This window comes from Manacus vitellinus, unplaced genomic scaffold (assembly GCF_001715985.3).
Source record: "Manacus vitellinus isolate BGI_N305 unplaced genomic scaffold, ASM171598v3 scaffold_12_pilon, whole genome shotgun sequence".
Classification (NCBI taxonomy): domain Eukaryota; kingdom Metazoa; phylum Chordata; class Aves; order Passeriformes; family Pipridae; genus Manacus; species Manacus vitellinus.
This window is the reverse complement of record NW_021938949.1, coordinates 1475695-1491345: the sequence shown is the minus strand read 5'-3', so window position 1 is coordinate 1491345 and position 15651 is coordinate 1475695. Positions and strand designations below refer to the sequence as shown.

The following is a 15651-nucleotide window of genomic DNA, read 5'->3' as shown; positions in this document are numbered from 1 at the left end:
TCTTTCTCTTTCTCACACAAGAGGTAGAAGCAATGCCAAGTTATTCCCTCTACCCACAGCATAGAAGTGCAGTGCTTCTGATAATGTGGTGTCCGATCTCTTCATCTTTTGTGTTGGTAGGATCAAATAACCAACTGTTCAGTGCTTTTAATGCTTATCAACTTGTCCTTGTATTATGAAGACCCAGATTTTCTGGTTTGTATGACATATAGTAGATGGAATGTAAATGTACTGGAAGACAAAATCTTTTTCATCTGCTTGGTTTGTTGGTCTATACCAGACCCTTTTGGATGGTGGTGTTATTAAGATTCATCTTTGCTCTTTTTCAACATATCTATCTCCTCATACGTTATGGACATCAGAGCAGGTGAAAATATATTTGATATACCCAAACCCTCACTTCCTTCCTTTTTCTCCTGCCATTCCTTCCAGAAAGGGGCCAGATCATACTATAACAATATTGCAATATAATAGTAAATAATTTTATGGCAGTGTTGAGGAAAGCAAGACTGAGGGTTTCTGAAGTCACTTTTCTGTTAGCAGTGGTGTCTCCAACTTACTTTAATTATTTCAAGGTACTCAACTTGTTCATTGCCCTGCTGCTGAGTTCGTTCAATACTGATGCCTCAGGAGGACAAGAGGAACCTGGAGAAAGGACTAAATGTCAGATTGCCCTTGCACAGATTCACCAGGGCCTGAAGTCTGTGAAAGACAGAATTCTGGATTCTTGTGGCAGAAAAATGAAAGGAAGCCTCAGAAAAACAGAGAAAAAGAAGACTTTGGAAGAAATTTCTGGCAAAAACATAGAGGATAATAATTATGCCATGACAGATATCAGAAAATATATAGACAACAATTGCTTTGACATAGAGTGTTACCATAATGAAGAGAATTCCTCAATAATAAGGAAATATAAAGATCTTTCCAGCAGTCACAGTACCTGTGTTCCCACTGAAGCAGCAGAGAGTTACTGTGACAAAAGTGATGATGAGCACACTGTATTCACAGAAACAGAACACAGAAAACAGGTAAGCACTATTCACATTTAAAACAAAATATGTAACTTACATCTGTAATTGTCATCTCATGGACTCCACAGTAAATATTATCCCTTCTGTCATTTCTGCCATTTTACTTTCTTTGTTCTTCTAGTGCAAGGGCTAGCAAATACTCTTCATTTGCCAAAGAGATTTTGAATATCCGCTTTTTCACCATTCTCTTCATGGTTAGCCCTAATTCTGCTGTTGTCTGTTTTGTTTCCATCTATTGCTGTCAACAAATAAATGAAGTTTGATGAAGACAGACATTCCTTCTTTTTGTCTCCTTTGTCTTACACTTGGATAGTTTCTAACACAGGCCTCTTCAGCTGCTTATATGTTGCTCCTCAGTTGCATGGCATCCAAAGAAAATGGAAAGAAAAGCTGCACCTCAAAAAATATTTTTTTAATTACCTTTTCACCTTTATGATACTTTGGATTTCCCTTTATATCTTGTGATTTTCTTGCATCAGGCAGGATAAAGCTCAAGTCTTTCTGCATGTGAGTTATACATTTGTACTGTCATGATTGTACATAGGCATGTTTGAGATATTTCAGGTGTCTATCACACCCATGAGGAACTGTCAAATCAGATTCAGGAGCTATAGGAACTCTTTTCACCAAGTTACAGAATTGTTTGGGTTGGAAGAGACCTCTGGAGATCATCCAGTCCAACCGCCCTGCAAAAGCAGGGTCACCTAAAGCAGGTTACAGAGGAGTGTGTACAGGCAGGTTTGGAATGTCTCCAGTGGTCAGTGTCTAGGTGGACTGCTGGGATCCATTTCCTATGGTTTTGGTCATATTAGGAAGCATTGCCAATGGAATATCTTTGGACAAATTTTCAAAGAAGTAAAAATTGCTGATCACCTTAGAACCATCTGTGGCCTTTTCAAATATGTTATCCAGAAGCATTTGATGACAAAAACTGCTGCAGTGGAATCTGGTCTTTCTTGGAATTTGTGGAGACAAAAGGACTGAGAACTGATTGGGATCACTTAGGTCTTCTTGGGGAATGATGTATTTCCACAGTAAAACCTCAAGAGGACAGTATTTGAAATCGAAGGAAAAACTATTCTATTACAAGCATTTTAAGGATATAACTTAATTATCTGTAAAAAGACAAACATACTAGTGGAAGATTATCTGTCCGTGACAGGAGGGCTGGAACTAGTTGACTTTTAAGGTCCCTTTCAACTCAAACCATTCTGTGATTCGGTGATTCTGTGATTCTAGCTCTTGTGGATGTTTTAGATTCTGTAAAATAATTTTGATTTTAAGAAAGACTATCAGGAAGGAAAAATGTGGAAAATCAACTAGTTTCCATTATTTCCTGCATTTAGACAGATTAGGACATAGTGAACAGGAACAGAGTTCAAGCAGCTTCAGTCAGATTTCTGGGGCTCCTGAAACTATAAATGTTTTCACAGTAACACATGAAAAGCAAGAGCAAAAAGAGGTAATTCTAACTTTTATCATCTTGTGGAATATTCAAACTGTCACAGCTGTTCTTTCATTCAGCAATGACAGGACAGATTGGGATTTTTTGAAGAGTAGCAATTATAATGCCTATGGAGGTAGCACATCTCTCTAGAGGTAGTAATAGCATGGAGGTTTGTGTCTCATCAATAGCCATGGTTAATGGTGTAACTTAATGTATAATTTTGTACAAAATAAGTAAACAGAAATTAACCAGGAAACACAATGACTTTAAGCTTGTCTGATACATGGTATTAGTTTCTATGGGTAATTCTGTTTGCTGTCATTCCTGGATGCAAAAATGTGCTCTCTAGAAATGGTTCCCTAAGCAACCATGCTTTTTCTGATATAGAAACCCAGCTCATTCTAATATTCTACTACAGTACAGTTCCATATCAAAAAAAGGTGGAGAATCATGGCTTGCCTCTGATGGCCCAGCAAATTAAATGGAAGTTCAGCATCTTTCTGGATTACTACCCCCAAAAGTCAAACGCCATTAACATTTCTGGTTTTAGGCACAGTCACCAGAATTTTTGTTTATATTATTTAAATGTGTTTATATTTAAAAATAATATTGAAAACATTGCAGTGCCCATTAATTTAAATAATTGCATTTTTGTATATGGTGAAAATTCCCTAGAACCTTAGACAAGTGTAGAGCATCATGGCTGTCGACAGAGGAAATTCTCCCTTCTTCTGGCTATCCCTATCCTCGTGCCTTCCCTTTCCATGCCATACAGGGCATTTACACATTAGGGCTGATAGATTTCTTTATTCTTTTGTCCTTATACTTGCTTTCCTTATCATTTTTAGTTTTAGAAGTGTATAGGTTACCTACCAGTAATTACAATTCTTTGAGGTGTGTAGTCCATACATACATTTCTATCCTGCTAGACCTTACCATCTTCAAGCCTTTTGAGACATGGTTTGTATCTCTGAAAATGAAAAGAGAATTTGATTGGCCTGGATGAAGGAATTCATATTAGAGGAAATGTACTGCAAAGCATTCTGGACCTTGTAGTTCCAAGTATTCTATCTGACATGTGCAGTGGAGTACCTTGGTGTGATTGATTGAGAGATCACGTGTCACAATTTCAACATTGTATTTAATCTGTTGTTCTTTTGTAACAAAGCTAATTCAAGCCCCACGTGGTGTAGTTTGTTTGTGCGAAAACAAGTACCACAAATGGCGCCCGAACAGGGACATTCAACAGACATCTACTACACCTGAAGTCAGAGTTTTCTCCAAAGCTGTAGCATAGAATAGTCTTTTTTTTTCCTGCATGTCCTGTTTAGAGGACAAGAAGAAAACAAAGAACTTATTAAATTAAAAGCATGGAAACAAAGAGTAGGGATTGGCTTTTTCTGTCCTATTATTTGTAATTAATTTTTGTAGTTCAGCAACAATAAGGTAATTTATAGACTGCAGAATTCTTTTGGGGAGGAGGGCAGGGGGATGATAAATTTCATTTATTTTTGGTTTTTTAATCTTATTAATGAAAAGCAAATAAATTCTCCTCTTTCTCCTTCTCCCATGCAGAAATGTGGTGCTGCTCACAGCTTTTCTGAAGCCAACAGTGTGGATCCAGCTGTTGGTCTGGAGATGTTTTCCCAGACTAAAAACTCACACCTGCCTAAGGACTGTTTTGGAGAAAGTAGGAATCTTTTCTGTATTGTGCTAGCACCAAATGAACCAGTGTTAAAAAATATCCACTTGGAACATGTCCAAATTAGCAGAATCTGTTTTCCTGCTCATCCCAGTGTTGACATCTGCCTTTGATTATCTGAACATCTCCTTAGACTCCATTGACTCTCATGCTTCAATCCTGCTGCCTTTACAGATTCAGGGAGAGTGTTTCTGGTGCAAAGCAGTGAACAGGGAGTTGTAATGTCTCTGCAATGCAAAACAGTGTAATAATCAGTAAAAATATTAATTGACTAACCTACTAGTAACATACTATCTCTTTTCAAAACAAAAAGGAGAAATGCAGAAAATAAACATTTTTTAGATCGAATAAAGTCTTTTTTTCTTGTGCCCACGAGCCTTTCTGAAGAAGGGCACAAAACCAACTCTCTTTTTCCCATATATGAGTTGCTCTATTAAAAGAGATTATTTTGCATACAAGTTTTTTCTTTTCTTTAGCTTAAGATCATTTCAATCACAGCATTACCCCATAGGTAAAACAGCACATTCTTTCTCTAATCTGTAGAAGCTCTCTTTAAGATGTCTTATACTGTTTTGATTCCATATCTCAGCATTTTCCATAGACCAATATACTGTTCTTTCTCTTTTCAGATTGTGGTAAATGTGTCCCATGTTGTGTAGTGGATATCACTAAGCTTCCAGGCAGAAGTTGGTGGAACTTCAGGAAAACCTGCTACAGAATTGTTAACCATAGCGGGTTTGAATATTTTATGGTTTTTGTGATAGTATTGAGCAGTGCAGCACTGGTAAATTGCATTTAATTTCTCTAATTTTGAATTGATTGTTGTCAATAAGGAAAATACATCACTGCTAATGAGCAGGTGGTTTGACTGGTAGATGGAGATCAAGGTAGCCAAGGTTTAGCAGGCAATAAGAGGACACATGATCAAACTTACTCAAGAAAAAAGGTCAGAAATGGCAAATAGGTTTATGCACATGAATGCCAGTTGTTCTCATTTACCCACACTCAAATGAACAGTCCCATGGGCACAGGGACAGCTCTGCTCTGGAGGCATTTCTCCTAATTGTAGCACAACTGGAAGACCCCTTTAGATCCAGAAGCAGAATCACTGTTTTCTAACACTGCAGAACAGGAGTGCATAAGTTTTATTGGATTATACCTAGGAGCATCTCTGCTCCTTGTTTTTTCAGTGGTCTATGCTCCTGTTCCACCTTTTCCGTGGCCTTTTAGATGGGTTTTTAGGCATGTCTTAAGTGCAGGGGAGCAAATCAGGTCTGCTGTTAATACCTCAATGAAGTGGGTAGGGGAGAAGTGGAGGCTTGGTGAGGAAATAATGCAAGGTGTAAAAGGAATTGGGAGTAGATTGGCAATACCAAAAACTCAAAATTAATTAGTCAGGCAGCAAATGCATTAAACACAAGCAAACACTGATGTGAACAGCAGCGATCAATAAAGCATTTTCCTAAAACCTCAAGGTCAAGGTTTAGGTGAAAAAACCTGTAACTCCAGGAATGAACAGTTCCAGCTAAGGAGTTTGTCATTCTTTTCCATGTGTGTATTACAACTCTGCAGGCTGACTAAAGATGACTCATTTGGAAGGTCAGAGTCTGAAAGACAGTGATTAATGTGTTTAAGTCAGGCTTTATTGTGAAGAATTTAGACCAACACCTTCAAAATTATCAACAACCTTGGGAAGCCAGAATGTCGTAGCCACAGTTGCCCATCCTCAGACATGTTTTAGAGTGTCAAACATAAAAACCTGAAAATATTTGATTTTTCAACAACCTGAAAATGAGATTGTACTTATTTTACAATTCATTTTTTACTTCTAGGTATAAAACTAAGTGGTGGTTGCCCATAATTTAACATGAAATGGTTGTAATAAGACAAACTGTGTATTCTTGTGCAATTTAACAGTAATTTTCCATGCAACTACTGACCTGTTTTAAAACTGCATTCTGAAATTCCAGGCATTTGAAGATATTCACCTGCAGAATAGAAAAACAGTGAAAATGATCCTAGATTATGCTGACAAAGTATTTACCTACATCTTTTTGATGGAGATGCTTCTGAAATGGGTAGCTTATGGATTGCGCAGTTACTTCACAAATTCCTGGTGTTTGCTTGATTTTGTCGTTGTATGTGTAAGTATTATATTCAGCTTGTCATACACTTTGATTTTTGACATTTTCTATCTGGATAACTACATGTAACTTCTGATTATGAATAACTGCAAGTGTGATGGACAGTTTCCAAAAGGTGAAAAATCTGCAACCCAAACAGACTTTAGGACAAATTTAAATTGAAATTTTCAGCAATAACTAGAAGTTGCTTAAGAAAATTCTATTTGGTATCACCATCACTGAGGACCATGATGGCTCTAAAAACCTTTTCAAGTGGAGAGAAGGAGTTCAATTAGTGATCAGAAACAAAACTAAAATAAAGGTCTAATGTTATGGCTATTTATAACGAATATGTACGACAGTTTTCTAATCTTAATATCAGTGCTCTTCAAAACAGTGGAAAGTCACGTGTCATGGGTTAAGTGCCCCTCCCCACCTCGGGGGGCTAGAAGTGGTTGGTCCTAGGAGAGTTTCCCCTGAGGGACCAAGCGCAGGTCTTTTTTCGCTCCTGTGAAATTAGATATCACAACAGCCGGGAGTTGTTGGCAGAGTGTGAGAGTGTCTGAGAAAGAGAGAAGCCCAGGGGTGGCCAGGGGCCCCCAAAACCAGGGGGCCCCTGGGCCCCCACGGCCCTGGCTTGGCCAGGGCTGGAGTCAGTGTGTAGGAGTGTGTGAGGGAGAGACTTGCAACCATGAGGTGAGAGGAGGGAGGTCTCCAGCCCCCTATGCAGGGGGCCTGGCCCTCTTTCCCCCTCTCCTGGCTAGGCTGAGGGAAGCTTGGAACAGTTTATAACTGGACTGAGTACCCGTGGCCAAGGCTAGGGGGCTCTTTTTCTTACCCCACTGCCCAGGGAGGCAGTGGCATGGACTTAAGGCTCAGTACTGGAGCCGAGCTAAGAGACAGGCCAAGAAGGTGGTCCAGAGCCCAGAGAAAGCAGCTGTGATGGGTGCAGAAGCTGAAAGAACTCCAGGCTGAAGGAATTGGAGATGGGCCAAGGAGCCTCGGGGGAGGCTCTAGCGAGGTTTGGGTGAGGGCAGCCAAAAATTGAAAGCTGCAGCAGTTAAGGGTTTTTCTGGGTAAGGACTTTTGGTGAAAACTATTTGGGGTAAAAGACTGAGCAAGACCCAGAAACCTGCAACCTGGAGAGTGAGAATGGAACATCTTACTCTCTGGGGAGAAAGGACTCAAAAGCTGACTCCCTGGACCTTTTCATGATGAAGACCTGGTGAAGCAAGTGTTTCCCTTGCAGCCCAGGAGGAGACCTCAGCAGGAGCTGAGTGCTGGTGAGGGTGCAAGACCCCTTCTCTGATATCCCAATGAGAGAGAGACTTTTAACTATCACCCTGCAAGCTTCTCCTGAACTGATGTGGGAGGGTCCAAGGGGTGGTAGAGATTCTGTTAATGTTGTATATATAATTGCTTTTTATTTTCTGTAGTATTTATTGTGTATAGTAATAAATTGTATATAATTCCCTTCCCCCATACCGAGGTGTGCATGTCTGAAAACTTCTCTTTGGTGTTGAGTTAAAATGTGGGGGGAGCTTGGAAACTGGATTTTTGGGGTCAAACGCCCACATCATGAAAATATATGAACAGTTAAAAAAAAGAACAAAACCAAAAAACAACTGCCCCCCCATTTCAAATTAGAATGAAGAAATCTTTTTACATATATATATTAGAAAAGAATGAAGTAAAATTACAATAACTTTGAATTTAATGTGTATTTTCTTAATTTGACTTAATGGTCAAAGATATTGTACCATTCAGGTAATGATTGTTTGCTAACACAAACAAGGGAAAAGTTGTTTACCATTTAGTAATTGCAATTCTAATTCTGTGAACACAGTTGTCATTTGTTTCCTGGGGACTAAATCCTGGTACAGAAGGCAAGGCACGTTGTTCCTCTGGAAGTGGCCTGAAATCTCTCAGGACTCTTAAAGCATTGAGGCCTCTACGAGCTTTGTCAAGATTTGAAGGGATAAAGGTAAAGATATTGGGGGTCGGTGTGAATTTTTTGTAATGGCTGCATTTGAAGATGTTTTTGAAAATGACAACATAAAATTCACTATTATTTTCATTCATTTTGTTCAGGTTGTTGTCAATGCACTCCTCGGAGCTATCCCCTCAATCTTCAATGTTTTGCTCGTCTGTGTTGTCTTTTGGCTCCTATTTAACATTTTAGGAGTAAAATGGCTTGGGAAAAGATTTTCAAAGTGCATACTCCAGGAAGGAAATATCAGTCTCATTAATAACAAAACTGATTGTGAGTTTCATGGTGGAAAATGGACAAATTCTCCTGTAAACTTTGATGATGTTGGGATGGGATACTTGGCTCTGCTCCAAGTGGTGAGTTCTATAAAAACATTCTCAGGTTTTTTTCTTCAAGGAAATGGGTTGAGCAGCCCAACCATGGGACACCCCTGTGCTTCTGTTTATCCCAGTGAAATTTGGGATATTTTTTACCTTCCATATATAGTTTCCTTGTTGGTGACCTGCTCAGTTCCTCCTAAAGAACACTTGAGCATATGCAACCTTGTGTTAAAATCAAAACTCTGGTTTATGGCTTTTCAATGTTGTTTTAATCTTATTAACACAGTAAACCTGAAATAGTCTTCAAGTTACTGAATTAAAAATATTCTTATTTTCTCTCATTCAGAGTGGATGAGAAAGAAAATCAGGGCACAGTTTATTTATATTTTCTTTTGCTGTAGAAGTCATGAAGGATTGGGATACTAATTTATTGAGCTCCCTAACATGACAACAAAGGAGAGAAAGGCAATTTTTAAGTTGGCTGTTATCGCTGTATCTTTTTTAGCTGAAGTTCTATGCCCTGGATCCTCCAAAGTATTCTATGATTCTGCAGAGTTGCTAAAAATTGCAGGAAGGAATTGTTTGCTGTTTTCTCAGAAATTGTTTTTATCCTTTTACATTATATTTGCAAGTTGAGCTGAAAATTTTACTGCAATTTTTCACAAAAAAAATTTATTTTAAGAAGAAATAACATTAAGACACTTTTCGCATGAATCATGATTTTTTTTGTTTTAGGAAATATTTTTGTTTGTTTGTTTATTTGTTTTTGTTTAGTTTTCAAGAAGTATTTTTTCTTTTAACTAAACTCCAGTGAATCATACTTCCCAGCAGATCTTTGGAAGTGATACACATTTTTTATAGGACACTGCTCATTTTCCACAACTATTACCACTTTTATATTAGCTATATATATTAACTATATATATATATATATAAATTATAACAAGCTTAAAAATGCATTTTTTTCAGGCAACTTTTAAAGGTTGGATGGATATTATGTATGCAGCAGTGGATTCACGTCAGGTATGTCACTAAAATGACAATTTAGTTCTTTTCCCTTTTCTTCTTCCCTTTTCCATCCATATAATTATTTTTCATCTTTTTTGCAATATCAAATCAAAAATACAAGTGGTTGAAGGCATCAAACTACACAGTGAAACAATAATCCTTGGAGTACCAAAAATCTAGAACTTAGATAAAAGAAACTGGTCAAAGTAGAGTGACACCACAAAAAGCTTGCTATGTCAGGAATGTAGAGGGGAAGTAGATGCAAGCTTTGTGCAAGTCTCTTTTGGGAACAGAATACAGAAGCTCTTGGAGGGACTGTGCAAATTTTCTTCCTTTTTAGACATGTACAGGAGCATTGAAACAGCATGCAGCTAGAGCAGTTATTTCAGGAGTTTTTCTTCCCTATGTTTGACATCCTCAGTATTTCTTCCCCCTTTGCATGTGCTGTTCCTCACTCTCTTACCAGGACAGTGTGTTTTAACTTCTCTATGTTTAACTGAATTTACCTTTTTCTCACTCCTTCAGTCTCTGTGCTCTTGACTGCAGTGAAATAGTTGCTGATTAACGTGATTGTTCCTTGTAGGGCTGATCTTAGTGAGCTGGGGCTTTAGAATTGCCTCTTGTCTGGGACAGCATTCCAGAGGATGGCTGGTCACCATTGTGTTTAGTCTGAGCTGTTGTTTTTAATCAGGGTATTCACAGGATCCCTTCTGATTGGAACTGGTTCTTTATGACTTAAAAATTTGCTAAAGCTGGATTTGTCTCTATAGCCCTGTTTGTCACTATCTTTACAATCAGTAGCAAGATAGAACAAGAGAGTGGTTCTACCTGTACATCCAGGTAAAGATGTAAATGCGTGGAAATAATTTATCCCTCATGACAATGACAAGATCTGTTATTATAAATTGGAAATGGTAAAGCTGTGATTATCTCCTTTTTACCAATATTGTTTTTCTGGTTTGACTGCTTTTTAACAGATCAATGAACAGCCAAAGTTTGAAGCAAGCTTACACATGTACATATACTTTGTGGTTTTCATTATTTTTGGATCTTTCTTCATGTTGAACCTTTTTGTTGGAGTGGTTATCAGCAATTTTAACCAACAGAGGAAAAAGATAAGTACTACTTGAGCTAACTCAATGTCTCCTGTAATCCAGATTTGCTTAAGTGAATGCTGGTTTGACATGTAGATGTCTAACATTTTGAAATAACTGTTTAACTGGATAAATTAAAAATAATAACACTTTAAGCCACATTTTGAAAACAGGAGTCCCCTTTTCCTCAAGGCTTTTAGCAATTTACCAGTAAATTCTATTTTCCTGCCAAGTCCTTAATTTGTTCTAAGTAGAGGACAAGGAGGAAGGAGGGAGTAGCTTCAGAAATGAGAGGCCAAAACCAGGTTGAGTTCTGTCCTGATTCATTTAGATGTTAAATTATCCAGAATAGAAAGGAAACTGGAGTAAATTATTTCACTTGGACGACTTAAAACAAATAAACCTCTTGCTCATTCAAAAAAAGCAGACCCCAACAGGAGGTTTACAATTTCAAGATTCACATTTGGAAGACAGAATCTCTACAGGAACCCTTTTTTATTTCCATAGCCCGACTCATACACCAAGTGTCAGAGCATTGCTGCTCTGGGTAGAGAGAGAGAGCAATAAAGCCCACAAGAAATTCTTCTGCTCTCTGCATTTGAACAGAGAAAGGATATTTGGAGGTTGAGGAACAACAGTCCAACTTCACTCTAAGAATTTCCTTTTCTAACAAAGTCCCAGTTACAGTAATCCAAAGAGATAGAAACAGCAGCAGTCAAGTAGTTTATAAGCCAGAACATTTACTGGAAGTTTATGGGGATGTAATCCTTTTTTCTTAGTACATGCTGTGATTGACATTTTTTTTGGTCAATTTTTCTCTGTAATTTTTTTCTCTTTCATTTCTTTGCTTATTCTCAGGAATTTTTCGTGTGATTCCATATAGTGAAGTCAAATGGAATTTTCAGAGGTCTTTCCAGAGTGATTGAAATTGCAGATGCCCTACTGAACATTGTTGTGTGTTTGTTGTACAAAATGCTGATCACTCAGTGCTTTTAGGATTGATGATTGGCTTCTGAATCCTGGGTTCAAAGAGATTGCTAAGTAATACAGGGAGTGTAGATGGGAATAAGAAATTCATTGTCAGGAACCCCCTGTAGAACTGGGTCTCATCATCCTCCATTTACCTGCTAGTCCAGCAATACATTTCTGTTTCTACCTTTTCCAAAAATAGAAAGTATTTCCCTTCTTGGTAAATCGTATGTAATTTTTTAAAATATGAAATAGATTTGTAAAACTTCAGAAAGGCTCTCACACTTGAGGGAACTGACTTGGGAACACTGCCTAGACTAAACTTCCATGATCAAACCCAGATCAGCTCTTTCCAGTACATCTTCTCAAAGATCAAGGGGGAAAGGAGAAATAGTGAAGACATGGTTTGTCTCTGTGCCCTCTTAGGTCCCACTCAGGACAGCTGTAACTTACTCTTTTTTACAGAAAGTTGCTGGAATTTATTTAGGGAACTGCTTAAACTTCAGCTAAACAACAATATTCTTTCCCTTTACTTAGGTGGAAAGGATCTATTTTTGACTGAGGAACAGAAAAAGTACTATAATGCCCTAAAAAAACTTGGATCCAAGAAACCTCAAAAACCCATCCCAAGACCATTGGTGAGATTATCTTAAGTAGAACATGGCAGAAGATACAACGATGGTGACAATATTTGAACTCAGTAGCCCAGGCACAGGGAAATAAACTTTGCCTTAGAGCCCATCATCTTCTTTATCCAATGTAGTATTTACATTGTACTCTCTTTTTCTTAAAAGAGTCTTTCTTTGTGGGTGTTAATTAGGAAATTTATATCCTATTTATGACCTATCCAAATGTACAACCTGTTTATAAAGGTTCATAATTAGTATTTGATAACCATACCATGACCTTGGTTACTTAAGTTGCATGATGTTGCTTCTGCCACGAGATTGGATTATTGAAGGTGAGAATGAATAGAGAATAGTACATGCTTTACTACTTCTAGTTTCTTAATCTTAATTCCAGGCCTGGCTTTTCATAGTAACTATTCATAGTTTTTCTTGCTTATGACATTTTAATTTGAATTGCTTATCCTAAAATATCTGCTTCAATAAGTATTTCTATTAAAAGAGCAATCACAATGTACTCTGGATGTTTTCCTGATGTATGTATATATAAGTGCCAATGTGCTTGCTTGATACCTGAATATACTTAGCCAAGTACTGTGAGTTTTCTTGAAGATCTAAAGAAATCACCTAAAAATGCTTCTAGTAGCTTATTGTTAAAATTATATTACCCTAAATTCTTGTTCTAAGCACAAATTACTGATTAATATTTGAATGCGGTTCTTTTTCTCTCCACAGAATGTGTTCCTGGGATTGCTGTTTGATATCGTAATGCACAAAGCATTTGACATCATCATTGTGATTTTTATCTGCCTAAATATGATTGTTATGATGGCAGAAAATAATCAGGAAGGCACCAAGAAACTTCTTAATAAAATCAACTATTTTTTTGTGGCTGTATTTACAGCGGAATGTGTCATAAAAGTGCTGGCCTTAAGACAGCATTACTTCAAAAGCGGCTGGAACTTATTTGATTTTATTGTTGTGGTCCTTTCAATAGTTAGTAAGTACCAATCACTAAATCAGGTAATGTGTCTTACCAATATTGAGCCAAATTTCAGTATGAAGTAACCACTTAGATATATTTGATAAACAAATCCAGATCCACTGTACTTTTTACAACTATATGCTAATGAATTCCTTTGAAATTCCTTCTGTATTTTCGTTTATATTTTTGCATAGTGCTAAAAGGTAAATGGAGTTTTCAATTTTTACTTTTCATATAATATGTGTTTTTTGAGTAATTAATAGTATAGGAACCTAATTCATTAACATCTTCACTAAGTTATTGCTCTTAAATTGTTGTCTGACTGTTTTTATGCTTTTGATTTACATGTTGTTATGGTAACTGTTGTTTTCACAGTAAAAGTAAATTCATGTAAAAAATGCACTTGCATGAAAAATGAGAAAGATGTATTTATTTCACCAGGACCTACTTTAAAGAAGGCAGATCCTGATTACTGATTTAGAAAGCTCGGGAAAATATAATTTCTCAGTACCATTCTAAATCTGGACCACTATTTGTGACTGTGAAAAGTCTCATTAAAATTGGCTTGGGTTTTTTTGACTTTTCAAATAAGACTAGATGCTCAGTGATTCCTTCTAAATTCCTTCCTTCTTTTCCTTTATATTTTTTCACAGTACTAAAAGGTAAATAGAGTTTTCAATTTTTACTTTTCTTTATGTATGCATTCTATTGAGTAATTTACAGAATAGGAATTTAATTCATTAACATCTTCTCTAAATTAGTGTATATAAATTGTTGTAAGACTGGTTTTATGCTTTCCATTTCCACATTATCTTAATAAGTTGTTTTACTTTCACAAAGCAAATTCATGTTAAAAAGACACTTGCTTGAAAAATGAGAAAGATGTATTTATTTCACCAGGACTTCCTTTAAAGGAGGCAGATCCTGATTGCTGATTTAGAAAGCTCAGGAAAATGTAATTGCTCAGCACCATTCTAAATCTGGACCACTATTTGTGACTGTGAAAAGTCTCACTAAAACTGGCTTGGATTTTTTTGGCTTTTCAAATAAGACTAGATGCTGATCATTACCTGTACAAAGGGTCATAAATAGCTCTAGTTTCTTGTACAGTTTATTTGGTCTGTGCTTCCCGCTCAGGCTCAGGTTATATCACAGAATAAAGGACAGGAAAGAAAAACTGCTCTGAATCCTCTCTTTTGTGCCTAAGCACAGTAACCCTTTGCTGTCCCGTGCAACCCAGGAAAATGATGACTCCTTAACCCCTCTGTTAGCAATCATTTGCATTCCTGCTGTACCCTTACTCTGTTAGTAGGGTCAAAGAACGGGGTGTAATGGGGGATAAATACCAAGACAGTTTTTCTTTAGAATCCTCTTGGTCTTCTCTGCTCTCCTTCAAGTACCAAGCATTAGTCAAAGCCTCACATTTAGCATGTGATCAGGCCTGTAAAGAAGCAGCAGACAGCAGCTAGGAGGCAATCCCCACAGCTTCCAGCACAGGAGCTGAATGGAGCTAAAAGCATTTTTAAGTACTTGAGCAATGAATGTGTAACTTCACCAGCCCTGAATTAGAGAAATCTGGGAGGATGCAGTTTCCAAACTATGCACAATATTGATATCTTTTTAATATTGAAAGGTATTACGATTTGTCTTTCTTTTCCTAAGCTGTCTTGTAAGCAGTTTCAGTATTGATGATGTTTGTGTGGAAAGTGGTGTAATATGGTCAGTGTTACTTCTGACACCTAAAGCACAGAATATAACAAAGCAGAAATAACTTTGACTAATATGCCTTGACAACACTTTGGTTTTTCTCTTCCTTCAAAGGTATTGGAGTTTCTGAAGCCTTTCAAAAATTCATCTCTCCTACACTTTTGAGAACTATTCGTTTGGTGCGAATTGGCCGAATCCTGAGATTGATTCGAAAAGCGAGAGGAATTCGAACCCTTCTCTTTGCATTACTGATGTCTCTTCCTGCACTGGTCAACGTTGGCCTTTTGCTTTTCCTAATTACATTTATTTATGCCATTGTGGGCATGGCAAACTTTGCCTGTCTTCCCTGGGAAGGTGGGATTGATAACATTTTCAACTTTCAAACCTTTTCTGGAAGCATTCTCTGTCTCATCCAAATTACAACATCAGCTGGCTGGGATACACTTCTGGCCCCTTTGTTAAGTGAATCTGGTACATGTGCTCCCAACTTAGTTTTAAAAGAGAAAGATAAAATTAATTGCACAAATAGACCATTTGGTATTTTATATTTTGTAAGCTATGTCATTATATCATTTCTCATTGTTGTAAATATGTACATAGCTGTCATTTTAGAGAACTTCAATGTTGCCACTGAAGAAAGCACAGATCC

The 15651-nt window shown here is 37.3% G+C and overlaps 1 protein-coding gene across 1 annotated transcript in view; it reads left to right on the top strand.

Moving 5' to 3' along the window:
• Positions 1 to 12417, top strand: part of LOC108638693 (sodium channel protein type 5 subunit alpha-like) — a 73517-nt gene extending 61100 nt beyond the window's left edge. Inside the window, exons 19-23 of the mRNA XM_029957947.1 lie at positions 8150 to 8287; positions 8395 to 8649; positions 9583 to 9636; positions 10599 to 10740; positions 12222 to 12417. Of these exons, the coding sequence (XP_029813807.1) occupies positions 8150 to 8287; positions 8395 to 8649; positions 9583 to 9636; positions 10599 to 10740; positions 12222 to 12337 (705 nt within the window). The 3' untranslated portion in view covers positions 12338 to 12417. The remainder of the gene's footprint in view (positions 1 to 8149; positions 8288 to 8394; positions 8650 to 9582; positions 9637 to 10598; positions 10741 to 12221) is intronic.
• Positions 12418 to 15651: the final 3234 nt, after the last annotated feature.